The 26,389-nt window shown below is 40.5% G+C and overlaps 6 protein-coding genes across 6 annotated transcripts; 3 read left to right on the top strand and 3 right to left on the bottom strand.

Moving 5' to 3' along the window:
• Positions 1–402: 402 nt before the first annotated feature.
• LOC104425913 (rhodanese-like domain-containing protein 4A, chloroplastic) lies at positions 403–2,836 on the bottom strand. Its single transcript, XM_010038786.3, has 4 exons — positions 2,153–2,836; positions 1,869–1,971; positions 1,073–1,312; positions 403–758 (listed from the first exon to the last, which is right to left on the bottom strand). The coding sequence occupies exons 1-4, from the start codon at positions 2,818–2,820 to the stop codon at positions 705–707; spliced, it is 1,065 nt and encodes a 354-aa protein (XP_010037088.3). The 5' UTR covers positions 2,821–2,836; the 3' UTR covers positions 403–704.
• A 66-nt stretch (positions 2,837–2,902) lies between these two features.
• Positions 2,903–5,609, top strand: LOC104425912 (ubiquitin-like-conjugating enzyme ATG10). Its single transcript, XM_010038785.3, has 6 exons — positions 2,903–3,115; positions 3,201–3,251; positions 3,338–3,418; positions 3,573–3,672; positions 4,802–4,899; positions 5,039–5,609. Exons 1-6 carry the CDS (start codon positions 2,966–2,968, stop codon positions 5,243–5,245), a joined length of 687 nt encoding a protein of 228 aa, XP_010037087.2. The 5' UTR covers positions 2,903–2,965; the 3' UTR covers positions 5,246–5,609.
• A 115-nt stretch (positions 5,610–5,724) lies between these two features.
• Positions 5,725–9,244, bottom strand: LOC104425914 (hemolysin A). The gene is made up of 9 exons (XM_010038789.3): positions 9,110–9,244; positions 8,281–8,362; positions 8,053–8,132; positions 7,484–7,586; positions 7,204–7,360; positions 6,881–7,009; positions 6,672–6,758; positions 6,457–6,501; positions 5,725–6,314 (listed from the first exon to the last, which is right to left on the bottom strand). The coding sequence occupies exons 1-9, from the start codon at positions 9,183–9,185 to the stop codon at positions 6,165–6,167; spliced, it is 909 nt and encodes a 302-aa protein (XP_010037091.2). The 5' UTR covers positions 9,186–9,244; the 3' UTR covers positions 5,725–6,164.
• Positions 9,245–10,058: 814 nt separating this feature from the next.
• On the top strand, positions 10,059–11,717 carry LOC104425915 (photosystem I reaction center subunit XI, chloroplastic). The gene is made up of 2 exons (XM_010038791.2): positions 10,059–10,339; positions 11,056–11,717. The coding sequence occupies exons 1-2, from the start codon at positions 10,172–10,174 to the stop codon at positions 11,545–11,547; spliced, it is 660 nt and encodes a 219-aa protein (XP_010037093.2). The 5' UTR covers positions 10,059–10,171; the 3' UTR covers positions 11,548–11,717.
• A 1,115-nt stretch (positions 11,718–12,832) lies between these two features.
• LOC104425916 (cis-3-alkyl-4-alkyloxetan-2-one decarboxylase) lies at positions 12,833–18,770 on the top strand. Its single transcript, XM_010038792.3, has 13 exons — positions 12,833–13,088; positions 13,197–13,251; positions 13,390–13,445; positions 13,779–13,879; positions 14,052–14,121; positions 14,436–14,505; positions 15,300–15,356; positions 15,477–15,544; positions 15,625–15,705; positions 16,848–16,925; positions 17,012–17,167; positions 18,223–18,375; positions 18,464–18,770. The coding sequence occupies exons 1-13, from the start codon at positions 12,900–12,902 to the stop codon at positions 18,545–18,547; spliced, it is 1,218 nt and encodes a 405-aa protein (XP_010037094.1). The 5' UTR covers positions 12,833–12,899; the 3' UTR covers positions 18,548–18,770.
• Positions 18,771–19,471: 701 nt separating this feature from the next.
• Positions 19,472–22,978, bottom strand: LOC104427672. Its single transcript, XM_039305356.1, has 14 exons — positions 22,907–22,978; positions 22,587–22,715; positions 22,410–22,466; positions 22,195–22,296; positions 22,033–22,110; positions 21,838–21,956; positions 21,634–21,735; positions 21,425–21,541; positions 21,143–21,211; positions 20,908–20,974; positions 20,629–20,682; positions 20,465–20,542; positions 19,782–19,862; positions 19,472–19,564 (listed from the first exon to the last, which is right to left on the bottom strand). The coding sequence occupies exons 1-14, from the start codon at positions 22,976–22,978 to the stop codon at positions 19,472–19,474; spliced, it is 1,218 nt and encodes a 405-aa protein (XP_039161290.1).
• Positions 22,979–26,389: the final 3,411 nt, after the last annotated feature.

Below are 26,389 nucleotides of genomic sequence, written 5' to 3'. Positions count from 1 at the left end.
ATTGCAAAAGCTGTTTTTTCTTCTGTGTGCGTATGGTTTTGCGCATCTGTCACTTTTCAAGGAATAGGGCAATGTCCACAGATCAGAATGGGACTTGAGGTTGGGCTGAATGCGAGGCATGGCTATGGGAAGTGCCATACCATTAATTCCCGATTTGAACCATTCTTGTTTTGTGGCAAGATGTGTGATTTCTAATCTTTGAATCCGAAATTATAAGAAGTGGTCAATGACAATCATTTGGCCACCCGCGGCTCTATAAAACGTTGTGATTGATTGTCATGCTACTTATGCTGAGCAGAGATTTGTTAGTCTTGGTGGAATTCGAGAACGGGTACTTTCAGATAAGTGATTTTTGAGAATAAATATGAGAACAAGGCACCTGGATTAGCCCCGTAGAAAGAGTCAAAGAAAGTCCATGTCTTATTTTGTGCCGATCACCTTATTGACTCCTCCCCTTCCTTGCGTAAAGTGAAAAACGTCACAATTTGTTCATGGCTTAGCAAAGGAGTGAAGAAAGTAGATGTTGGAAGCGGAAAGAACACCCTCACCAAAAGCATCCTCTTTCTTTCTTACTCGACAAAATTAAGACCAAAACTGTAGTTTGAACAACAAATCTCGAGCTACGCACAAGGATTCCTGATTGTTTCAACTGAGAAGAGAGAGAGAGAGAGAGAGAGAGAGAGAGAGGAGGAAGGCCTCCGATGTCAACTCCGTGGCTTCGAAGGAGTAGGGGAGGCTGGCGGTTTCATATCTGGGTACTGCATGAGAAACATTGAATGTCAAACTAAAAACCAGGAACATGAGTCACCTAGCTTGCAGTAAAATTCCATCCAGACTTGTTCCTAGACATATGATGTGTTGGCTACAGATATTAGTTCTTGCACATGCAATGCACGTATACTTTTGCAAGGACCATGCAATTTCTTTAGAATAGAAATATGAAAAACAGAGCAGATCCCTTTGGCATGAATGCTTCTTCATAAAAGTTTAATTTTTTCCAGCAAATTCAGGAAAAAATTAGATTTTTGCTCCACAAAGGCAGGATTATGCATGTGAGAGCAAGAGATCATACATTTGGATATGGTGAGGATGATCTAGAAACAGTTCTCTCTGATGGTGTAGGCACTGCCATTGCATCCTGATTTCCATGGTCCAGAACTTGGTTCTCTCCCTCAGCAACACTTGGAGAAGATGAACCTTCAGCTTTATTGCCATTTTTCTGGCTAACCGCGCCATTCATACCAAACTCTCGTTTGGCCTTCTTCTTGGGAGACATATGCACAGAAGGTGGCAAAAGGGATTCTTGTATGGCCTGCACAATAACACAGAAAACCCAAATAACCATCATCAGATAGTCTAATTCCAGCACGATGCTTAGATCCAAGTAATGCGGCTGAAAGATGCAGAAGACGGAAGGTCAATCAGCTAAAGACTACACTTTAACACCAAAACAGCCATCCAATTCGAAACTGGACAGGAGATTCGCGAACAGTACAGGCAAAGACCATGGATTAGACTACATTTGATACTTGGTCTTTTGTTCCATGTCTATTTGACTCGAGATGGAACAATCAGTAAATGGATTCTGGAAGTACGGTATACACTTCCTTTTCTGCACCTATGTCTAGAAAGAGAAGACTTCTGCTGACTACACCTAAATCTGCAAGCAATGGAAAACAGTAACAGGAAAATCGTGATCCAGCCAGATCAAGCAACAGTTCTCCATTCTCATTCATTTGGTCCTTCCGGGAGAACGTGCGATCCATTTGACATACCCGAATAAACAAATTCCCAATAGAAACGACAGAGAGGCAAAAACGAGCATCGATGGGAAAGGAGTTGCTTAAGATAAACAACACTGAACATACCAACCACCCTTTCTCGCCTCGAACCCCTCCTTTGATTGCATACGCCTCCTTGAAGCCATTCTTGAACAGTAGTTCCGCAACTTTCATCGAATTGCCATCGAAACTACCTTCCACACAGAAGAAAAAAGTGACCAAAGTCCCAATTTCATCAGCTTTGGCAGGCAGGCATACAAATCCCAAAGATAAGACAAATTCAACCGATGCTCCAACCATAGATCACATGCATAATCTACTATTTTATCTCAAAACAACACAGAACTGAAGCAAACTGGTGCTGCACATACTTGTCCAGAATACAGAGGACAGTATCTGCAGGGTCCTCGAAGCTCGCCAGAACAGCCTTCGCGAACTCATCCTCACGCCCCTCGTCGAACGGAACGTGAACCGCCGCCTTGCTCACGTACATCAGATCAGGAGACGCCATGGCCGCCACGCTCTTCCGGTCCCTGATATCCAGGAGCTGCGCGCTCGGGTCGTCCCTCAGCTTCCTGAACGCATCGATCGCGGACACGTACTTGTACTTCCTCAAGTAGTACTCCGCCACGGGAACGACCACAAGCCAAACGAAGGTGCACCCGGCGACGAAGAATGGGTTCCGGTTGAAGAAGTCATCGATGGAGACGAGAACCGACTCCAGGTTGATCCTGTCCGAGACCTGGCCAGCGGCAGGGGAGACAGCACCCTCGGAGGCGAGGCAAGGGAGCGAATTGAAGAGGTGAAATAGTGGAAAGCAGAGAGGGGCTCTGGTGAAGTGCAGAGGAAAGGAACGGCCTTTGAGGAGGAGGAAGTGGGGATTCTCCGGGGTCGAAATGGAGGGCATAGGGAGAGAAATGGGTCTGGAAGAGGAGGTGGGTTTGAGGGCTTTGGGGTGGTTTAGGAAGGGAAGGGAGGAAGATGAGGAGAGGATGATGGAGAGAGACTCCATTGATGACTGTGAAAGGTGAGGTGACATGGTGGGAGGAAGAAGATGATAAGAGCGTTTCATTGGGCTTTCCGCGGCCCATGTTATTGGGCCTCAAGGCCCATTAGTTCTCTGTCGATTCCGCTCCGGCGCCTGCCGAACGAGAGCAGCCGCGAGGGGTCGGAATTGGGGAAGGATGAGCGGCGTCGCCGGCGACGGAACCCTAGCGCCGAGCGATTTCCGGGTCGCCGCTGTCGCTTTCGCGGAGCGATGGAAGAGCGCGGTGTCCGCTCTCCCGCCGTGGTCGTGGATTCCTCGTCCGAAGCATCCTTGGCTCTCGAACGAGGTAAAAATCCCTCCTTTTTCGATCGCGTCCGATCGGTTCGGTCCGAAGCTCGATGCGCTTTAACCGTTGCTCGCTTGTGTCTCAGGTTGATGGATACTTGGCGCTCGAAAACGCGTGTCTTCTCGGCTCTAGTGAGGTTTCTGTCGCATGAATTGGAATTGTAGCGCCGGTTCTCAGATAGTTTGGCCGTTGTAGTTAGCTAAAGTTGCATGCTTTTCGCAGGAAAATCGTGTCGGATGTTGCGGTGGTTCGGAAGAGCCGAATTGTTCCGGCGATGACGAGCCCGTCGACGATGCCACGTTGGTATGCTTGATTGTATGGGAATTGCTGTGGTTCCAATCATATTTTGATGGAAAAATGAGTAATCTGTGATTTAGCCTACTGTTTTAAATGACAGGGTCGGATACTGGTTCCCGTTGCATTGGTATTCTGATTCTGATATTGTTGCTTTCGCCAGGTTCAGAGCAGTAGAGATGATGTTCATTACTATGACTTCCACATCATTTACGACTCTTCGTATAGGGTTCCGGTGCTATATTTCCGTGCATATTGTGGAGGTATGATGAGGTTATGATATGAGATCATGTGAGGGTAGAAGCTAGTTCACACTAGCAAACTCAATATGAGTTTGAACTTTCAATTGCTCGTTTGCAGCCGTTTGCTGTGTGTTCCCTGGATTGCGATATGACTTTATGTGATTAGTCATTGTGCCGTCTATTTTTCCACAACACTAAGCATACTGAATGCACCACTAGTAATGCAGCAAATAGTTGTTTAAGCGTTGGGGGGAGGGTCCCCATCTATCTTTCAAATGTAGTAAAAATGGATCGAATATCAAATTCCATAAAGGAGAAGATGAAAACCGAAGTAAAACATGATCCTGTCGTCTTTTTACAGAAGGACGATTGGGATTTATCTTGTTCTCGTCCCTTTCTGCTCTAGATCTTCTGATGTTGTTTCCCTAGTCTTCTGCTAATATTGGATGCAAGTAAAGCCTAGAGTTGCATTTGTGGAAGGAAGGTGTCAACTGTGGAATATGATGATGGTTTTGATGGTTGCTAGCTAGGATCAAAATCCTCCTCGAGGTGACATCTTGAAGAATGTTGAGAGTTCAATAATCCAATTCTAGGATATGCTTACATAGTTTGGTTGAACTAATTCGCAGTGCAAAATGACCAAATGGGAGAGAAACATTTGTCACTTGGAGTTAAAAGTGGCGAAACTTGGGAGTTAGTGGAGATATTTTTAGTGAAGTGAGAACAAACCAGAGAAGATAACAGGAAGAGCTTCCTGTTTCCTTGATTAGGGCATCCACGCAGTCCTTGAAACTTGAAAGGCCTTGTTTTTGCCCGAAAATTAGCAAACACAACATTAATTTTAGGCTGACCAACCGGCTGCTTTGAAGTAGTTCCTTAGTGGAATAACTTAAATAATGTTTGAGTGAAAATGTAGGACTAGAGTCAAGCTCAAAGTGCAAAGGCTAACTGGGGAGTTAGTGGCAAAATTGATTGAGTTGGGAAGATTAATGGTCTTTTTCTATACAAAAAAAATCTTATGATTCATCTGGGTAAGTCATAAGCTGAAAACTGGTCGCAAGTGCTGGGGTAATCTTGTTATTACCACTGTAAACCTAATGTATTTGTTCTTTAAACCTATTATAAACCTTTCTTATTGCTATCTCATCAGATGGACGGACTTTACTTTTAAATGAATTTGAAGGAGACCTTCCAGCCGACTCTTCAGAGGCACTAGTGAAATCAAAGTGGACATTTATAACTCAGGAGGTAAGCGTCCTTGTCCGATATATTATTCTTTCGTTACAATTTTCTTGAATCATAATGTTTCTGCTCGATTTCTTCGTCGTTTCCGATGATTGTTGTGTTGATGTGCTGGAATAACAAGACTTTCTACCATGGACTGCAGGAGCATCCATACTTGAACCGGCCATGGTACAAATTACATCCATGTGGTACCAGTGAATGTATAAAATTGCTCTTCCAGAGTGACGCCTCGATCAGAACAACATCGGGCGCAGCTGAGCTATATTTGCTATCTTGGTTCTCCGTTGTTGGACGGATGGTGGGTCTTGGCATCCCTTACGAAATGATGAAATATGAGAACAATACGTAGCTCAGTATGTATGGCCTCTTGTGAAATCGTTGACTTATTACTCGGCCATACGCTATGACTACATCAAATGGACAGTGGAACAATTTGGGAATTAGCCACCAAGGCAAGCCATTCTAGCCTCGACGGGCGCTTTTCTTCATACTTGCACTTAGCGGTCAAGAGCTTCAGTTGACATGCGGAGGATGTTAGTTGTCACTTCAGGTGTCAGTTGTTTTGTTTCCACCTTTGAACATTGCAGGTGCCACGGCAGTGCTGTAGTGTCTCATCGTTAACCATTTATGTAGCTTTCAAACATAATGAGTGCGCATCAAATTGATACGCAATTCGAAGTGAGTGATCATATCAGAATTGGTTTCCAGGCAAAGATGCGTCACCCCATTTGCAATCTGTCTCGGGATTGGTTTCAATGCAAAGGGGCGTTGCCCAATTATCAATCATTCTCACCATCGATTTCTTATTCTCTTAAGGACGACCGGTAATTCAATAAGCACGAATAGGATAGATGATTTGCATATGTAGATGTCCTTGTCCGATACATTTGCATTTCATCTGCTTTCAATATGACACGGGCGAGGAGAGAGAAGATTATTGTCCGGGTCCGACCAACTAAACCTTTTTCTCTCAACAGTCAATTGCATCTACAGTTCATGTTATCACAACAAGAAATGTTACATTTCCATGGAACAAGGAAAATCCCCTGGACACCACTTAACCAATATATTTAACTCTTTAACAAGATCAAAATTTTGGTTTGAACCACTCTTTCTGCCTCGAACGAACGAACGATGTGTATCTTGCCAGAGCCAGTAGCCAGCTTTATGAGAGGAACCCATCTCTGTCTCTGCTGATGTTCATCTATCTGATCTTGCCCATCGTAACGACTGAGATTTCACGTAACAGGCAAATGCATAAAAGATTTCTAAGTGGAGTCAGTTTCTTTTTTCTCGGCTGTTCGGTTAAAGCAGACTAAGAACTCCTTATTGCCCTCAGCACCCTTTAAAGGAGATTCGATCCAATCTTTCTTCTGGAACCCGAAATTTTCCACACCATTGATAATTTTTTCAAGAACCTGCTCAACATAAAAAGTGACAAAAACACATGGTTATTTACCTATTTGATTTGCGAAAGCCAAGGCGGAACAGACGGAGCTGACCAAATCAAAGATGTGAGGCCAAAAACATCAATTGGCAAAAAGTCAGTTGAATGCCTACCTCTTGATGAACAAGGGGATCTCTTACGATACCGCCACCTCCGACCTGCCAAAAGATTAAGAAGAAAAAATTAACTACAACCAAAGCATTTTCATTTATCGCTAAACAAACACATCCTTCCTTCACTGTTTTGTGACCAGAATGTAGATGCATGCGGATTGCTTACATCCACACAATTTTATAGAGAATACAACAGAATTAACTGAAACTTTTACTTGTGATCTGCGGGCCTCAAATTGAGGCTTGACCAGGGTGACCAACATGGCCTCTTCCTTCATCACATTTACAACAGCTGGCATGACCTACAAGAACAGACCATGACAACAGTCACCAATTGGCGACAAGTAATAAACTACTATTAGAGAAATCAGAGATGACACACAAGGCTTGTAGTAAAACCTCTTTATAAAGCTTTCACACTTACCAATAGAATTGAGATGAATGATAGGTCTAGAGTCACCAAATCAACCTTTTGGGGGAGCCCGGGAAGGTATCTCAAATTCGTCCGTTCTATTATGGAGACACTTTCATCTCGACGAATCTTGTCTGCTACCTAACAAGACGAAGGCACCAATAAAATGGTTCAGAAGAATAATCACAATTGTGCAAAACCAACATGCAATTGAATATGCTTTTATTGTTCTCTCCAATATTATTGAAATGGAATGAATACGTAAAAGGAAGTACCAAGTGCTTCTTTGAACACTACCATCAAGTGCACAAGTAAATATATATTAGCGAACTTACCTGTCCATAACCAACATCAACTCCGTAAACAAATGATGCACCATACTGGAGTAAGCAATCTGTAAATCCTCCTGTGGACAGTCCTGAATCGAGAGCTACTTTTCCTTCCACATCAACACCCAATTGTTCAATGGCTGCTTCCAACTTGTATCCTGCTCTGTATTACATAATCATAGGAAAGCAAAATCTAGCTAAGCGTCATTCTTCACAATGACTCCAAACTGTTCCCTTGGCAAGGGAAAATGAAAAGATGCAAAGAGTTTCTCTGTGGAATAATCACCTACATACATATTTTGGAATTTCAGCTATTATCTCTACATTTGCTTGATCCGACACAGGTGCTCCTGCTTTATTGACTACTTTCCCATTCACAAAAACTTTTCCTGAGACATAGAGAAATGAACTCAACTGCCAGAGCATCTGCTTAGCAGTTACAGTCACAATGCCAAGGACATATGGCAAATATCTTTGATTACAAATAGATGACAGAAGAGTTCTCATCAAACCAGAAAGGAAAATTTGCCAGATCAGATGTAATTCTCGATAACAAAAGCAATGTTTCACTGGATTTCAGGTTCTTAGATGGATCAATATCATGTAAAACAAATATAAATGTGAATGAGGCATAATGTACAAACAATACAGCCCTACCCATTATCCGGAAACCCAACAATGATGATTCAGTTAATCCAGTGGATTTCTAAGTTCCATCATCACATGATCAACAATGCGAACAAATATTTCATTTAGATTGAACCCTGTACAGAGTTCCCCTGATTATTACCGATCAACATTTGTCAATACAAAAGCTCGACCATTTTTGTTGCATGATGCCTCAAAAGTGTGTACCTTGGAGAATCCATGACTGTATAATGTTTCGACTGTATTGCTGATACCTTTCAAGACACACTTCATCAAGTCTCTTTTTCCTAAAGATGCCAAAGATAAAAGCAGATTCCTTAATAAGCAATACTAAAGGCAAATCAAAAGAAAGTGAAAAGCATGAAATATCTTCCAGTGGTCGTGTGAAGGACTTCATTTGACAGGCTAGTTGGGATTAAGAAATAGAGAGCTTACTTCTTCTGTGGCTGAAGCTTTTGCGACTTGACAGCAGCGAAACTTCTCAGCGGACAAAATAAATGGCTTCTGATCCATTTGACTGCATTACAAATAACCAAAGCACCTAAGTCAGACTCCCCCTTGAAGGCTAAAATATCATGGAAACATATACACAAAGGCAATGGCACCATAAACCGACATTCTCAGACACTGGGAACATCTACAGTGCTACCGGAAAATAAGAACACATCAAATATGGTAGCTGCATTCTTCGCGTTGGTAAATCAATGTAAAAGTATCAATAATTAATTTCCCACAATTGACATATTTTTAAAAACATAAGAACATGTTTACCTCATTTTAAGTGGGTGTGCCACCCGGGGCGGTGTGACGGCAAAATGTATAAGGAAAAATCGACTCAAACATCACTACTACTTGGTGCTTGCAATACTAGATGATACAAAAGATTGACAAAAAAATAAAAAAAAAATGAAATTGAAGAGAGACTATCGTCACAATTCTCTCTGTTTTCAAGAATTTTTCCTCCCAAAGTCGAGGGGGAAAAAGATTTGAGAGCTTTACAAATCTTGGAACAGCCTGCAAGAACGCAAGCAAGCAAGAAACTTTTCGAGGACTGGCGAATCTCAATACAAAGCATTGAAGACCCTTCTTTCTGCTGGAAATCTCCAACTTCTCTTATACGAAAAAACTCGAAATTCTTACGAAACAGATAGAATCGAACCAACCACAAGCATGTTGCCCCAACCAAAACAAACGACAAAAGCTAACCACAAGCACCAGTACAAAGTGCATGAATTACCGGGACAGTATGGAAGTAAGAGAGTACCATGAGAAGCGCAAGGCAAGCTCGACGCAGAACCGCGCGAGAGGAGAAGCGGGAGATGGAGACAGCGAAGTGCCATCTCCTTCGTCTGGTTTCGCTTCGATTCAACTCGAAGCTCAACTCAGCTCCGCCCGAGTCGATGCGTCCCCGCTCGCCAGCACCCATCTTTTTCTTGAATCCAACAAGTTCGGGTTTCGGGCCGGAAATCGGGCCTCCGCCGGCTGAGTAGACCAATTTTGCTATGAGGCCGGGAGACGTGGGTAATGGGCTGGGCCCCCGGCTTTGCCCTGATTGGATTTTTCTAACCGGTCGAACTTTCTCCAGTTGAGAAATCAAGGGCCATGATTGAGTCTAGTTAAGATCAATGGATACAGAGCGACAGCTGAGACGCTCTGAACAATGATGAAATACACGATCTTAAGCAATCATATATACGTGTATACTATCACGAATAATGTAAACATAAAGATATAATCTTCATTGAAAATGAGCATGTGCCCACTCAAGAGTTTTTTCACTTTGTCCGCTTGGAATCCACAATAATCTGTCATTTTAGCGTTGTAGGATTGTTTAATTGGGTAATTTTGGTTCAGTTAACGATCATGATTGATCGTGAAGTGTTAAAAAGAAAATTAATGCAAGATTGCCCATTAATCGCCTGATCTCTGAAACAAACTCTTGATCAAAACTTCTATCTTCCCATTTGTTTTCCAAACATTGTGGATGTTTTCCCCCAACGCAATGGCAGTTCAAAACATGACGTGAAAGTGGGTAAAAGTCGTGATTTCTGACTGATGCATTATTGGGTGTCTTGGCTTGGCCATGAGGGCCTTTTGCCGAGTGGATAAGATGGGATAAGGTCACGGCCACCATCCAACCAATCAAGCCCCTCCAACCTTACACTTCACTCCTCTCCGACCACGAGATTTCGTGCAATAGATCCTCTCACCCTCTTCCCAAAGTCTAACTCAACCCTCTTCTCCGTTATATACCTGCACGCTTTTTTCCTCCCGAAGAATCTTCTCCTCTTTTTGAGTTGTCAGGAGAGGAGCTGCAGAAGGGAAAATGGCTGCCGCGACCGCATCTCCCATGGCCAGTCAGCTCAAGAGCAGCTTTGCATCATCATCATCCAGGAGCCTGATTGCTCCCAAGGGCCTCTCTGGTTCCTCCTTCAGAGCCTCGCCCACCAGGAGGACTCGCTCCTTCACTGTCAAGGCTATCCAATCCGAGAAGGTGAGTCTTCTCGCGTCCATCCTGCTTTGTGTATCACGAGTCACGATTCGATCGAACGTGCTTGTGCCGCGTAAAATAAAGGAATTGGTCTTTCAGACATCTTTATGTTATTCTCTAGTCAACTGACTTGTTTAGCTAGTCTTGGAAGAAGAAAATGAGACTTGAAGATAATGAGTGGACGTTCTTCTCTTCCACCATTCAGTCTAGTTTCTCATTCTTGGTTCACCCTTCTTAGTCTTTTGGATCTGTGTATATAGAAGAATAATTTCACATGGCATAGGGTTGCAAGAAGCTGGTCTTTTTGTATTTGAACTGATTGAGCTAATCTGAGAGTAAAGGTCACCGTGATTGGATTTCTGCTGTGTGATTTTTTCTGTCGGCGGTAATTTTTTGTAGCTTGTTAAAAGAGCCAACTAAGAGATTATAGCTTCTAATATGGAAGAGGGGTGAGGGTTCGAATCCCCACTTCTTTATCGATGGGAACGATTTAGTTTCAAATATAAGTTTTGACTCTCATGCCCTTGCAAGAAAGCGGGACAAAAGTCTGAGAGTGAATTAGAGTAGGAGTAGAGTAGGATCGACAAAAAACAAAAAGAAAAACTAAGAGATTATAGCATGCTATCATTCATTTGCAAATACATATTCTCTGAGTGACTTCATTCACTCATTACATTAGTTGATGGGTTTCAATTTCTGCATCTACCTTTTGCATGCAGCCAACCTTCCAAGTGGTTCAACCCCTCAATGGTGACCCTTTCATTGGAAGCCTCGAGACTCCGGTCACATCCAGCCCGCTCATTGCATGGTACCTCTCCAACCTCCCCGCCTACAGGACTGCCGTGAACCCGCTCCTCCGAGGCGTCGAGGTGGGCCTCGCCCACGGATTCCTCTTGGTGGGCCCCTTCGTCAAGGCCGGCCCTTTGAGGAACACGGAGTATGCAGGAGCAGCAGGATCATTGGCCGCCGGAGGCCTGGTTGTGATCCTGAGCATCTGCTTGACAATGTATGGGATCGCCTCATTCAATGAAGGAGAGCCCTCGACAGCACCGTCGCTAACCTTGACCGGGAGGAAGAAGGAGCCTGATCAGTTGCAGACTGCAAATGGATGGGCCAAGTTCACCGGCGGGTTCTTCTTCGGCGGGATCTCCGGGGTCACATGGGCCTACTTTCTCCTCTATGTGCTCAACCTTCCTTACTTTGTGAAGTAAATTCATACAGAAGAGAGAGATGAAGTTGAAGAGTCATGTCTGTATATCTGAACCGTTTGGGAAGGAATGGGATTGAGGAAATTTCATGTCATTTAGCTCTGTATAAGCCGGAATTTCCCTGGACTTTTTGTCAAAGAATGTGCATTCGTAGAATGTTCTGATTGCGCTCACTTGCGTCGATGTTATCATCAGCAACAGATAAAGTGTTTCCTTAGGCAAAACTGGATCGTAAGGATCACATAAGCATGATGAAAATTTCGATGACGAATCGATATTTGTATGTCAAGCAAGGTTAAGAACAGATTATGCGCTTATTCCATGGCAAATGCGGTTACAGCCATTCGACAAATATACTCCATGCGCTCCTGTTGATTGCCATGACTTATATTTAATGGCGGTTTATCATGCTATTGACTTTTGACAATACTGATTTAAGATAAAATAGTGAAACAGAGCGAGTCATTAGCTCTGTAATTCAGAAGCTGTCAAAAGGGAGTGCTGTGATGGTTTCAGTCATTTGAGGATTTGATTCGACGACAATGTCTGTTCTACTGAATTTTTGTTGCTCTGCGGAGTGCTTTTGTCCATTGTTTTCACCTATCAACATTTAAGAATGCGTTAGTAAATCAAATGTGTTATTAGTAGAAGACTGGTGATTAAAAGGTTGGTATAATCGCTGTGATAGTGGGTCATGCTTTCTATAAATACTGCATTCTTTATATATGGAAGCTAATCTAATAGGAAAAAGAAATCCCCATTTTCTCAAATTCCTAATTTATTATCAGAGTCAGCACTTGCACTCCATGCGCACTGGTGCATTTCTCACGCTACATGATGTTCAACTTGATCCTAACGCGACTATAAAAAGGTGTCTTTGATTAATTTTTTTTTTATAATTAATATGATTAATCACTCATACCACATCAATCGTGTGACTGATATGTAACATACATTTTTCTAGCTAAATGATGTCCATTCAGTGGACTTTCTATCTACGCGACGTGGCTCCTCATGTTAGTAGCTCACTGAAAAGATTATCGATCAAATTAAAAAGAAAATAGATACCTTGGGTGATTGAAAATAAGGATCGGCTATTGGATGGTAACAATTCACTACAGTCCTGTGGTCACTGACCTTCATTTTTTTACATATATGAGAAAGAGACATCTTAAAAGAAAATATAAAGGAGTATTTAGCAAAAGAAAAAAAAAAAAAAAAAGAAAGAAAATCAAGAGAGAGCGAATGCTATTTGACAACTAACGACAACCAGACACATCCTATCCTTTGAAGAAACGGTTAACATTAACGGTCACTTGGCTTCTTTTCCTCTTTCTTCCCGCGACAACACAGCCATGGCGATCCAAGCAAGCCAAGCTATGATCCCTTTTCTTCACGCACGCCAACTCGAATACCTCGTCCGAAGCCACAAGTCCTCTCTATCCTCTCGGTTTGGTGATCGACCCAAATCAGCAGCTCAGCTCATTAGCCGCAGAGATTCTAACAAACTCGCTTGCAAGGCCAGCGTTGACGACAGTGATGAGGTACTTGATTTTGGCAAATTTAGCGACTTGTTGATTAATTCTTAGTTGTGCCGATTGATTCTTTGAAAAGATCATTGGTTGGTTTCATATGCCTATATGTGTGGACAGGATTATCTGATAGATGCTCCTGTGTCAGCTGGAGATGGCTTCTCATTCTCTGGAGGTCTTGTTCTTGTTCCTCTCACCCTTTCTCCCTCCTTAAAGTGACGAGATATTAATTTCTGGACGCACGAATATCACTATACAGAAGTTTGTTTATGAACAAAAATCTGAACTACAACTGTGGGTTGGTTCTTGCCAGGTAAATATTCCGATGGGCCGAGCCAGTCTGATGAATGGTTTAAGCAAGGAAATATGGTGAGTAATTGTGCCCTATTTTATCTTTTAAACATCAGCTTTCGTTATTGAAAATTTTCTGCTGTTTGTTCAGAACTTGTTCATACATTGGCACAATACTCTGTATAGATTTTAACTGCATTTCAATAACACATGTTGTTTGAACAGTGAGAGTATCCTTTTTGATACATAAGAAAAATGGAATGCATGTACTACCTGCATTGTAGATTTGGGGGGAGTCTTGCCAACGCTAAAGCTCGGTTATATTGATCAATGCACCAAGGCTGGTTTTTCTAGTTGAGTCAATTTTATACTGCCGCTGTACAAATTAGTCTTTACCCTCATATTTATCAGGTGAAAGCTTTTCCTGTTCTCGGTTCTGGAGAGAAGGCCAAAGACCCTATTTTTGGACTAACAATGGGTTCTGGTTCCCAGTCTCCAGCAGATGTTTTCAGGTACTGTTAACTACTAGAAAGCAGCTGGTACCTGAACTGGCTTAATTTGTAGAATGTCAATCAACCAAATTGAGCTATCCATTCATATGATACTCCATGCGTGCACAAATTGAGATTGGATTATTTGCAGGACTACCGATTGAAACATGCTATAAATGATTTTGTCCCCTAGATGGTTCTGCGTCGAAAGTGGAATTGCTGATAATCCTCCAGTTTTGTTAGTTCACGGCTTTCCTTCTCAGGTCAGTCTAATCTAGTTTTTACTAGCAATGTGTCTTTGCAATTATGCTTGGCAGAAATATGTCTCTGCTAGTGATGGCGTATGCGGATGATCGTGTTTGGATTAGTCTTCTGCATCTTAATTTATCTCTTATTTCCCCCAGTGGCAGATGTCAGATGCCCCATTGGGTTTATTAAAGTTCCATACTCGTTCTTATATAGGAAAGTCAGCTGTAGACTGCTGCTTATGCCATTTTCGCTGAGGAAGATAATGTCAGCATTCCAGTATCTGTTTAGTGCTTACTTTGAATGACAAAATATTTTGCTTGAGATACAGGCTTATTCATACCGCAAAATTCTTCCAATTCTCTCGAAGGACTACCATGCAATTGCTTTTGACTGGATAGGTAAGATCATTCGCTTAAAATTGCCTTGAATCTTTCAAAATACTCCAGCCCTCTCTCATTCTTGCAAAAACTTGAATGAGTACCTACTGTGAACTGATGTTGAATTCTCAGCTATTTTAGTGTTCCTAAACATGGGCCATACTTGATATATGAGCTTGAGGGGTTTATCCCTGCTATAAGTAATTGCTATCAACTTAAAAAACTCCCTCTTGTAAGAACTTGGCCAGTTGGGGTTTGAAACTATAGTCTGATCCAAATTGATTCTTGTAGATAACTAGATGATTTCTATCAAGATTTTGCACGAATTGGTGCTCAATGAATATGCATTTTGCACAATATCCTAAGGGGAAAAGATGATCAGTAATAAGATTTGTGAGGCGCATGCAAAGAACCAGGTATCATGTGTTATGCTTATACAGAATCCAAATTCTGAGCACCAGGGGAAATACAAGGGTTCTTCTGGCCTTATTGGAGGAAAAAGCATGGTACTCGATCTAATCATAAGATGGTTCAGACCATAATCTGAACCCACTTCATGGAGAAATGCAGTTCAACAGTCCAAAGTTCACCCTAATCGATTTGTCCTGCAATTTATAACATGGGCACTACTTGCACCCTGTGCCAATGACACTTATGCAGACAGCCTAAATTTAGTTCTTTCATTGCTCTTCTCTCTCCTACTCTGCAAGAGAAGTATCCATATCATTAATTAATCTGATTGCTGTGATGACTAGCTTTCTCAATTGTCAATACTGACCCAGGAAATTCTTTTGTTTTCCCCTTACCCCGTCCAGGCTTTGGATTTTCGGATAAACCCCAACCTGGATATGGATTTAACTACACATTGAATGGTACTCTTCAATATGAATAAAAGCCTACTGTATACTTTACATGGTGGTTGCTTTAGACCCTTTCTAGGCGTGATGTTACCAATGGAGTTTGCAATGGATAATTCTGCTTCTGGATTGCAGAATATGTATCATCCTTGGAGTCTCTTATAAACAGTCTTGGCATTGATAAAGTTTCTCTAGTTGTCCAGGTACGTTAAATGCAGTATTAATTTCTATAGAGATGATGGGATGTATTTCTGCAGCAATAGATATCTGATGTGATGTGCAGGGATACTTTTCACCGGTTGTTGTTAAATATGCCAGCAAGCATCAGGAGAAGCTAAATCATTTGATCCTCTTAAACCCACCTGTAAGATTTCTTGAAACCTTATCGTGCCAGTCATGTCATTCTTTTTTGTAATCTACCTTGTTACTGGCTGAGCGAATTGAGTTCATCAAATGGCAACAGTTGTCGCCATGAATACAGGGGGTTGGAATCGTTTTATAAACGCTTCTTTTCAAGGTTTCTCTGTTGGATTTTCATGTTCATCTTTAGCAAGCTGGTGCCTAGTGTATGGTCTTTGGTTTCCTATCGACCAGAAAAATCTAGATCATAAAGAACAGTCATGTCTAGTGCTTTTAGTCCAAATAGAACACAGAAATTTTATCTATGGGAGGTTCTTTTACACAAAGCGAAGGAAATAACTGAAAGAATTTTTACTTTGTTCAACCATTCAGCAGTGTTTGCAAGTTGGGGCTAATTAACACACAAAGGCAAATGGCATTATCTACGAATGCTTATTTTGTCTGGAAATGAACCATTAGAATATGTCTTGAGTAGGTCACACTGACCGACTTATAAATCCGGTATCCAATTTATTTTCTTAATTTTGGTTTAGCATTGTATTTGATTGCGTGAACACTGAAAATGGGATTTGTGAGAAAAGAAGAAGATTGAATTTGGCCAAAAAGAACCGCTTCTGAGGACTTTTCTCACAGCAAAATAAAAAATTCAACTTCAAACTTGATGGTAATGCTCCAATTCTCGAAGGATGAGTTTTCCTTATTCTAAAGAATATTTGTATGGATCATAAGAGAGATAGGAACCTACTAATATTTGAAACGAATCCCAATCACACTAGGAGTGGATCGATGTCAATCACATTCAGTGAAAAATTATCAAGTCTCAGATTTCGTCACCTGATCAACTTGTACATGACTGATATATGTGTTCTTTTCCCATCTGAACGTTTCGTGAAAGGCATACACATGGTTGTTTGTCAGTCTTCATTTTGTGGTGACAAAGGCTGTTGCCAATACCTTCATCTGTCCATTCCTTTTCCATACGAAACCACACTATTGAAATACTTGTATCTATCTTCAGTATGTTTTAAGTGGATTGTAATTTGCTTGACTTTGAACCTAGATCATAATCCATTTTCATGTGGCAAGACATGACTATAACGGAATGATATTCACTCTTAAGCTTTTTCCTCTTGTTTTTGCTCTAAGCTGACAAGCAAACATGCTAACCTTCCATCAAGTCTGTCCATATTCAGCAACTTCTTGCTTGGTGAGATTTTCTCTCAGGTTTGGACTCTCTTTCCTTTCGTTCTTAAGTGATTCCCATGTTCTGAGGACTTAATGATCATAGATCAGTTCCTCTTTCCAAATAGGATCCGCTTAGGGCCAGTGATAAGGCCCTGACGAGTTGTGGTCCATACAAAATGAAAGAGGATGATGCTATGGTTTATCGGAGACCTTACCTCACATCTGGCTCCTCTGGCTTTGCATTGAATGCAATTAGCAGGGCGATGAGGAAAGAGCTCAAGGTAACTCACTTTATCCTTATTGCATATCATTGCTGATTATTACTTTTAGCAGGACAAAGGTCTATTTTCGCATGATTTTGCTGAAACTTGAGCTGCTATATGATGCGGCTATCACATCATAATATTATCACCTGCAAAGGACTTGTTTTAATTGGACAGCCATGAGCTTGTTTATAACTTATTTGGATAAAAGTTGGATAAAAGAATCCGTACATTTAATGGGTTGGTAAGTAAGGCAAATAAAAGTTCGTAATGAATAAAAAGTTGGTAGATTCTAATAAAAACCAAGAGGCAACTCAAACAAGACTTGGTCAATCAAAACTAGAGAGTAACCTAATGGGAGAAAAACTAAGGTTGATGAGCTTCTGAAAGAATTGATAAATCTAAGGCGTTAGCAAGAGAGCAAGATAAAAGCTGGCAAAACATACCAAAAGTTGAAAAAATCAGAAAAAAGAAAATTAACATTTGCAAGTAACCCGAATGGGGGTCAGTAACCAAAAACTAGAAGATAAGAAAAAGTTGATAATTTGTAAACTATCGAAATGATATAGTAACGTGATGAAAATGTTGGTAGTTACATCGGGTGTTTGGTAACCTTTTTTACCAATAGTTTTTTCTTTTTTCTTTTTCATGCTTGTCAGCTTTTTTAGAAATCTACCGGCACAGAGAGAACCCTGTATATTTGGGAGTGGAATAGCATATTCAAATAGGAATGGTGGATTTTGGGCACATTGCTATAATTTTTTTTTAATTGATCTCAACTACGACAAGTTGTTGCAGAGGTACTAGTATGTTGTTCTTACAATTGCATTAATCACAATCTATGAAGCTTTACTTTTTTCTCTGGCCTACCAGTAACTGGTATTGCTTCAGAGTCAGGATGGGAAAATATGGAGCTAGCTTTTAACATTTACTATAACTTCCGGAATCTTTTAGATATTGATATTTTACCATGAAGAATAGCTAATAATGCTGTAATATTTTGGTGAGAGATGAATTGAGCCATTCGATCGTTGCATATTTCTTATGCTTACTGCATCTGTTGCACGTGATAGAACTATGTAGAAGAAACAAGGACGATACTCAAGGATGAAAACTGGAAAGTCAAAACTACGATATGCTGGGGTCAAAGAGACCGTTGGCTCAGCTATGATGGGGTTGAAGAATTCTGCAAGGACTCAAAACTCAAGATGGTTGAGCTTCCTATGGTACAAGAAAAATGCAATTATGATCCCTTCGTTTTGTTGAGTCTTTTTTTATCTGTTAAGGCATTAAAGGGGTTAGTGTGTTTTCCAGGCGGGGCATCACGTGCAGGAGGATTCAGGGGAAGAACTTGGAAAACTGATTGCGGAGATTGTTGGCAGAAGAGTTCAGCAATGATGGTACAGGAATAAAAGATCCTTTCCACATGTATGAATGGAAAAGAAATCGACTTTGCGAGAGTTCACATTTGTTACACTAGCTTTCAGGTTTTGGGTTGCGATTCTGGCAAATGTCTACCAAGGAACTGAACCTGTTTGTAACGATCATTGCACATTGCAATATTCTTTCTGTTATGTTTCGTTACTTTGCAAATAGATATGAGATACTACGACTTAGTGAAGGGTAACAGAAACCAGTGCTTTTCACTAGATTAAGGTGTCCGCTCTACCCAGTTTTAGTCTTATCCGATTGCCCTCCCATTCAAGACAACTTCCCGAGGCAAACCTCATAAAACCCTTTTTATCTATACGAGCCTGCACGTATCTATTTGCTGATCTTGAACTATGGAGCTTTGACTACAATCTGGGAAGACAAGGAAAAAGGCAAAAGATGCAGACTGTTCTGTCCCCTCAAACTAAATGTAACATTTCAGCATTTAACAAAGTTTGAATTGCAAAGAGTCAAAGTTATAACCCACGGGTTTAGTTTACAGCCCATTGTCTTCTTAGAAAGTTCCTTTCCCGTATTTTTTTCCGGTAATAAGCGTCACAATCATAACAGTCAGTCAATAAAATAGTGAGGTTCCAGGGTTCTCTTCAATGTATAACCACGGTTAAAATGTCGTTGAACTCAAGAGTCAGAAGACCCAAGGATCTGATTTTCCATTTACAAAACTTTGTGAAAAGAATGGCTTGAGTAGCTCCTCTTTTCTCAGCACCAAGAAACACGTGCTGTATGCTAGTACTGTTGAAGAGAGATGAATGGCGTGAATTACCACCTTTTGTTACTAATGAGGCAATACCTCAATAGATTTTCCAAAAATGTTGTGGTTCATCTCTGCAAGGGGGCTAAAAATGCTTTCATGTAGCCTTTTTATCCTGCTTAATATGGATCAGTCCAACAGTGATCCTCCTCAATTGATTTTCTCCATCTGTGCAGGAAGATCCTCCACTGAGCAAAGGACTCATTTCTAATCTGCACAAAACAAATGTTTAAGCAATGACTAGATTGATGCCATAATAGATAATGGTTTTATAAAACTGTTCTGCTAACTATCAAGACAGTATCCATCTAGTCATGGTCTGTTAGCCTTTCTTTTTCTTTTGGTGGCACCTCTACAGATTGACATTTCGAAGAAATGTATCTGAGCCCGCAGAGAAATGTCATGCATATGCTGCCTTAGAGCACTTACCAAACTTCTAGTATCGGGTTGATCAGGTACTGATTGATGTGAGGTGGATTGTACAGTTTTACCCATTGCTTCATGATTTGCCTGCACCAGTGACTATTGATTACCACATACTATTCAACAGATACAACTACTTGCTGCAACAGACTTACACTTGGCTGTTCATCCAGGCATAAACTTGAGGTTCTACTATATAAGATAACTGAATTATGCAGGTTACATGAAAAATGGAGAAAGTAAGATATTTTTCTGTTTGTTAAAGGATCCAAAGTTTGGCAAGAGAAGAACCTGAGAGGCAACAACAAGATGAAGAACATCCACGAATATTTGCTAAGATGCATAAGATCATGTGGATCACATGCAAACACATAAAGAAAGGATATGGTTTCCCTCCTGAAAATTTCTTAACCTTGTTAGTTAGAAATTTTAGAGCGCAACGTTGCAATGAGGGCAGAAGAGTTGATATAATGATTTATTTTGCAGTTAACATGCATGAATCCTCAAGATAGGAATGTCTAAGTGCCAGACATGGCACTGATGTGCTTTTTCAGTCAGAAGAAATACATGAAAGCAAATGAACTAAATCCAGAAAAAAAGTAGGATTTATCAAGCTGAGCTCAGGATGAAAATGACCTTAAGGCAATCGATAGCAGGACATAGTTAAAGGTTCTTACATTTTTCCATACCACACTCCCCAGTGTAACAGAGCCAGAATGAACTATGTACTCAGAATCCACAACCCCAATTTTTTTCATTCGATCACCCTGTTGAAAGAGCCTTTGGGAGATTAGTTGTACGGGGAGAAAAAAACATTCTATCTTTGATTAATTTTTTGCTACAAGAAAAATGCCTGAGCACAGTAGCCGAGCTGATAATCCAATCCCCACGCATGAGTTAAGTCATTCTGCAAAAGAAGAGAAGATATAAGAAAGAGATGGATACGATAGAACCGTAGACTCCAACAACAGAGAATGAAAAACTGTACAAAGTTTTTAAGGTCAATCTTTTTTCATAGAAGTTCCTCCTGAAGCATAAACGGGCTTCAATTGTGCTCCACAATCAATTGACTGAATTTATGACCATGCCTTTGGTATGCCTTTTCGTAATATTGTAAAAAACTGCACAATACCTGAATCATATGCCACACACAGCGCCATGATGCTCGTGAGAAAACAGGTGCCATAATTTCCACCCACCTACATTGCAGTTTATAAAACCTTTTTTCCTTTAGCTACCCAAACAATCATGTAAGAGCATTTCATCGTCACAGTACATTGAAATTTCAGACTAGAAGGATGCTGATGTAAACTGAGATACTCATAAAAATCATGGTAAATCTGACAATAGCGTGTGCAGACTTTTACCCTGTGCATGGAGGGCTTGTACTGTTTTCATTGCACGTAAATCCCCCACCCATCTCTCTGAAGATCCTCCTGTTACAACCATGTCACCAGAACTATAATGATTACAATGATGAAAATGCATTATCTTAGATATTAAGAGTAGAAAAAAACGATTTATGATCTGCCAGAAATTGAACACAAGATTTCCATCAGCTGTTGTGACTCATTGCAAATTCAAAAACAGTCACTGTGACTGTAGATTTTTTATTCTTCTCGATCATAATATTGACAGAAACAGCAGACCTGTGTACTTTCGATTTTCTATCTCGTTCAGTGATTTGATGATGGATCTCTGATTTATTCGGGTCAAGTGCTGGTTGCGATATTTCAAGCCCTTCTTCTTTGACAATTGAAAGATATCTGCATTGAGCTTTCATAAAATGTCAACTACCAGCCAAAAAGGAAAACTCACACTCATCCAATTTTTCACTAGTAAAGCAGAAAACTATTACCTTCCAACATGGAAATTTTCCACTCCAAGATCCTCATCCCAAAGGAAGATGTAAGCGTATTCAGAAACAATGTCTGGATGTAGAAAGCGCTTTGCGAACCACCTAGGATATCAAAATGGAAGAACTTTATTGCAAGTTAGGAAGAAATTGATGAAGTTGTAGATGACACTTAGAGAACTAGCTTCAGTAGCTATCTACTATTACCACTTGGTTTGGTTGATAGCAGACACATGAATAGCATGATCACTCCATTCGGTGTCCCTCCATCCGTCCACATTCCCATCATAATGAAAAAGCATCACGAGGAAATCACTTGATAGAAACTGCAACGATGTGAGATCAAAATCAACTACATGACAAGAAGGTGATCAGGCATAAAGTGGCGGACTAAGCGATCACCTTTTTGACGATCTTGTCTACATTATCTTTTTGCCGTATTCCTACTGGAATGGCGAGTAAGTTCGTTGAGTTTGAGCTCTGAACAAAAAGATGAACAAACTTCATGACGTAAGAGTTGATAGAAGCCAAGAAAATGCCACTTAAAGAACGACCGAATTGCACCTTTGTATTATGTGAGTCCCATAAAGGTCGCAATTTTAGATCCGAAGTGCTTGAAACAATGCCTCTGGGTAGCGTCTCACTGCCACGAGGTTTGCACGGTGTCTGTTGATTGGACAGTTTAACCAAAAGATGAAAACAGAATCCTCGATTTCAAGTTAAGAACAAAGACAGAAAATGCACGCAATTGCAACAAAAGTTGTGTTGCATAGCCGAACCTCGCACTGGGATGTCACATTGTGCTGACTGTTTACAGTATGCAATCCGAGAATTTTCTGCGAAAGAAAAGCCTTGGTTTAATGCCACAATGCCATTGGCGTATATAACAAGCTAATTCACAAAATTGAACGAGGAAACTTTTCATTAGAAATTAGAGGACTCTTGAGGGGGCATGCCGGAGAATAAGTTCTTCGGAATGAAGAAAGCTGTGGATAATCATTTGTGACAAACGCTCCACCAATGAGGAAAGCAGCGGACAGCAAGAGCACAAAGTTGCAGAGAGATAATCCTTTCCTCTTCAGTGCCTGCAGAAAACATATCTAAAAATTATAGGACACAACAAAATCAGGCACAGAAAGTTGAACTACAATGTAACAATGGATAATAAGTGAGGTAAAAGATTTTGCGGATTGAAACTTCTGAAGTAGATTTCCTGAAAATCTTTGAAGCAATTTCATCGAAACCAGAGAGACGGTGTCTGTCCTATAGGACATACCGATAACAGAATCTCTTCATTCTTCCGAATTGACAAAAAGTGAGGATAGATATGAACAGCTTTTATATTCATCAGCGACTGAAATATCATGCATTATCTGTTGCGCCCATTGTAAAAAGTTTCCCTTTCCATGGCAATAAAATCTCATTTGAAGTACATGTCAGGACAATCGCATGGATTTGGCACAGAAAGATTTCATGGATTATATGTCTCAGAAAACTATGCATAAGTTCCCATGCTAAATCACAAAAACGATGTACAATTAAGTCCGCAAATCCAAATGAGCAACACCAGATTGCACGAAAGGAGAGATGACACATCAGGAGCCGGCATGAGAGGGAGACTTACAACAGCTGGCAGTTTCATCTTCCAGATTGAGACAACAAAATCCTAGAAAAAACACAGAATGAATACACGGTTCTTAGGAAATGCATAGAGGGATACTAAAACGAACAATAATTCCTCGCGTCCCCCATGGATGTCTAGATACAGCAGCATAGGCGTGCATGATTTTGCCATTCATATTTTTTCCCAGCCGGTGTATTTCTGGACACTACTTCATTACCTTGGCTGGCGAATTGAAACAACTTGCCAAGTTAGTGCGGAGAGATGTCAGCTGTCTCCTGAGTGATCACTATAAATGCACCGGGCCGGAAATGGAAGGCGTTCATATACCATATGTGGAACACAGAGAATTGAGCAAAGAAAGATGACGGTGAATATCACTCGAGTCCTTGTGCTCAGAGGAGAAGCACTAGACCAAATTAAGCTGTAACAAAAGGCATGGGGCGTTATATAAGTTTTTGCTGAATGCAATTGGCCAGCCTGATCTTAGTCAAATCTCCTACAGCTTCACATTGGAGGGTGTGGCGTAGGAAGGAAAGGACTGCATGTGCACTACAGAAGAAATATAAGATGCTTGGAACTGCTAAAAGTTGGAGAGACACGACCCTCAATTCGCATTAAATGATTCAGATCACAACAAGATATCAAGTTGATGAAATGAACTGATCCAAAGCATCCGCCCTTTTCTTTTTTCATTTTTCTCTTTGCTTGCCACGGAATGATGATAATCCAAGTCAACCTCAAGACGGAGGCCACGAGCGAGCGTGTAAACAAGCTCAACAGGGGAATTCAAATAGATGGTTTTTAGCACCTGTATTGATTTTGCTCCTATACAGGACCCACGTTTGCACCTTCTTTTTGGCAGGATTGCTTGTGGTTGAAGAGGACGACGTTGGCCACCAAAAGTCTCAGTTTTGACTTTCTTGGAGGAAACCATTTTGAAAAAGTCTTCAATTCATAATCGGGGTTGCAACTCAAGATCCAATGAAGGGGAAATATATAGAAGAAAAATCTTAAGAGGACTATCCCTATTTTAAGAACTTTCCTCGTTTTATTCGATGCCATATCAAGGTCATTCATAAATTCCCTTATATGGTCAACCCATTTAGTATGGATACCAAGATATGAATTAAAGGGTATGCACAAGGTTTGGTTCAACCTTGGAACCGGACCGAAATTGGCTTGGATAGACCAATTCAAGGCCATTTTAGGAAGAACCGATTCGGGTTCCCATTTTTGTGAATCTAGACTTGGTCTAGGTTCAAAGACCAAAACCGCTAGATTTACCCAAGAACAAGTTCAAATATAATCAACCAAACCATTTCTTGGGCAGTTTTAAACCACCACTCGAGAATCGGACCATGTCGTCTATACGAAGAAATAAAAGATACCCACTAGACCACCATATGCATTGTTGTCAAATAATGCAACTTCTATATGTTATTATGAAAATTAAATATTCTACTTAGGAATCAAAAATCGATCCCCTCAATTTGCTTTGTGTCATATAGAGGCCCTCTATTATTTTTGGTTATAACTGTAAGCGCGTCTAATTATGCTAATCTTCATTCTAATTCTCAAGTGAATTCATCTTAATCTAACTTAAAAACACGAAAACGTCGTCATGCGTCACCTAGGCACTTGGCAAGAGGACTCAAGTATAAAGTGATCTGTCTACTAATGAGGAAGCCTAGGAGAAGAACTCTAAGGAAGGGATACAATGCATGGCCCAAAAAGAAGAATGAAGGGACAAAGTGGACCAAATCGTACGGCCCATCAAAGTAAAGCCGAGCCCAAATTGGACCCGTGCGTTTTTTTTGTTTTCCTCTATAAGTAAAAGTCAGAACCAAGCCCAATATTCCGAGTCGAGTGAGAGTTTTCATTTGAGAATTTTTTGAAATACACCCCACATCATACTTCCCGCGCAATGATCGATTTGCGCGGATGAAAATACTGCGTAATAGTAGTACGGCCATTTGATTATCTATCGTCGAATAGTTCCCTAGATAAAAAAAAATCAGAAAAGCTTGAATTCTCTCCTAAGATATTGGCGCATAATTATCGTTAAGGGTTCGTCGGTCTTTCGTGATCTTTCGCGAGATCACGAGTTCAATTCGTGTTATAAATATATTTCTAAATTAACTTATGGCCAATCTCGTGTGAGGAGATTTTGGACCTTTAATGCCCATCCCAGTTTTTTATCAGATGAAAAAAAAAGGAGGCATGGTCAGTGGTTGGTACAAATGGCACTTAAGTGGAAGTCATGAGGTAATTATGCACTCAGATTCTTTGACCATTAAGATTTGATTGATCAAATCAGCGAACCACTCAAATCAAATGGCATAAAAAAATTAGGCAAATAACATTTTTTTCTCAAGGTCATTACAATAATTTATTAGAATTTAGACAATGTCATTGTCGAAATATTATTCCACATTGCTCTACAATAGTCTAATGTAATATTTATATATATATATGGTTTCCTCCACCTATCAGTTTTGGGTTGTCCTTTCTATCATTCACATCAATCCATTATTTTTTATTATCGTTACTTATGATAACTCAGTTGATTTGGGGTCATAAGTCCTAGCATTTTAGGTTTTAGGAACCGAAAAAATCCAATTTCGGTTGTAGTGTAGATGGCTTTATTTTGATAAATGGTTCAGACGACATTGAGATTATCAAACAGAATCACTTCGTTCATGTAGATTGAAGTGATGTAATTGGTTCGATGGTGTAAATATGATTGTGTCGAACTCTTCTTCTCATATCAGCTTACTCTTTCATTGTCACTTTATTAACAAAGTAATCGAAAAATGAAGCAACATTTCAGTAAGTTGATATTTGGATATGCTTTAGAATTTTTTGGGGATTGATATGGTTGATGTACGTAAAAATGACATGTAGCATCCTGTTGACATGAGAACAACATCCCACGCAAATATAAATGGCGTAGTTCTAAGTTGTACATAATTTGCTCGTACTTATTTATATTGGAGCTTGGGCGATAATATATGTATAGCCCCGGTCACATTAGGAAATCTAACTTTACTTGCTAATTGCAGAATTTTATGAGTCAACTAGCAAAACGCACATGCCTGTCCGATATAACTATAATGGCTATTGAGATATTGTAAT

Source organism: Eucalyptus grandis, chromosome 11, assembly GCF_016545825.1.
Source record: "Eucalyptus grandis isolate ANBG69807.140 chromosome 11, ASM1654582v1, whole genome shotgun sequence".
Taxonomy (NCBI): Eukaryota; Viridiplantae; Streptophyta; class Magnoliopsida; order Myrtales; family Myrtaceae; genus Eucalyptus; species Eucalyptus grandis.
The sequence above is the reverse complement of the archived record's forward strand: the minus strand, read 5'-3'. Positions and strand labels throughout refer to the sequence as shown.

Bases quoted from the DNA above. Each gene is read 5' to 3' on its own strand.
- LOC104425915 (XM_010038791.2), top strand. From the start codon at position 10,172: ATGGCTGCCGCGACCGCATCTCCCATGGCCAGTCAGCTCAAGAGCAGC. The intron at 10,340-11,055 runs GTGAGTCTTCTC...TTTTGCATGCAG, and splicing joins AGGCTATCCAATCCGAGAAG to CCAACCTTCCAAGTGGTTCA.
- LOC104425916 (XM_010038792.3), top strand. From the start codon at position 12,900: ATGGCGATCCAAGCAAGCCAAGCTATGATCCCTTTTCTTCACGCACGC. The intron at 13,446-13,778 runs GTGAGTAATTGT...CATATTTATCAG, and splicing joins GGTTTAAGCAAGGAAATATG to GTGAAAGCTTTTCCTGTTCT. The intron at 15,357-15,476 runs GTACTCTTCAAT...TCTGGATTGCAG, and splicing joins ATTTAACTACACATTGAATG to AATATGTATCATCCTTGGAG.
- LOC104425914 (XM_010038789.3), bottom strand. From the start codon at position 9,185: ATGGCACTTCGCTGTCTCCATCTCCCGCTTCTCCTCTCGCGCGGTTCT. The intron at 8,133-8,280 runs GTAAGCTCTCTA...TGGCATCTTTAG, and splicing joins AAGCTTCAGCCACAGAAGAA to GAAAAAGAGACTTGATGAAG. The intron at 6,315-6,456 runs GTAGGCATTCAA...TATGTTGAGCAG, and splicing joins ATCCCCTTGTTCATCAAGAG to GTTCTTGAAAAAATTATCAA.
- LOC104425912 (XM_010038785.3), top strand. From the start codon at position 2,966: ATGAGCGGCGTCGCCGGCGACGGAACCCTAGCGCCGAGCGATTTCCGG. The intron at 3,252-3,337 runs GTTTCTGTCGCA...TGCTTTTCGCAG, and splicing joins GTCTTCTCGGCTCTAGTGAG to GAAAATCGTGTCGGATGTTG. The intron at 3,673-4,801 runs GTATGATGAGGT...CTATCTCATCAG, and splicing joins TTTCCGTGCATATTGTGGAG to ATGGACGGACTTTACTTTTA.
- LOC104425913 (XM_010038786.3), bottom strand. From the start codon at position 2,820: ATGTCACCTCACCTTTCACAGTCATCAATGGAGTCTCTCTCCATCATC. The intron at 1,972-2,152 runs GTATGTGCAGCA...TGTGGAAGGTAG, and splicing joins GTCCTCTGTATTCTGGACAA to TTTCGATGGCAATTCGATGA. The intron at 1,313-1,868 runs GTATGTTCAGTG...GTTATTGTGCAG, and splicing joins GAGGCGAGAAAGGGTGGTTG to GCCATACAAGAATCCCTTTT.
- LOC104427672 (XM_039305356.1), bottom strand. From the start codon at position 22,978: ATGAATATAAAAGCTGTTCATATCTATCCTCACTTTTTGTCAATTCGG. The intron at 21,736-21,837 runs GTAATAGTAGAT...TTGATATCCTAG, and splicing joins GCTATCAACCAAACCAAGTG to GTGGTTCGCAAAGCGCTTTC. The intron at 19,565-19,781 runs GTAAGTGCTCTA...TGTTTTGTGCAG, and splicing joins AACCCGATACTAGAAGTTTG to ATTAGAAATGAGTCCTTTGC.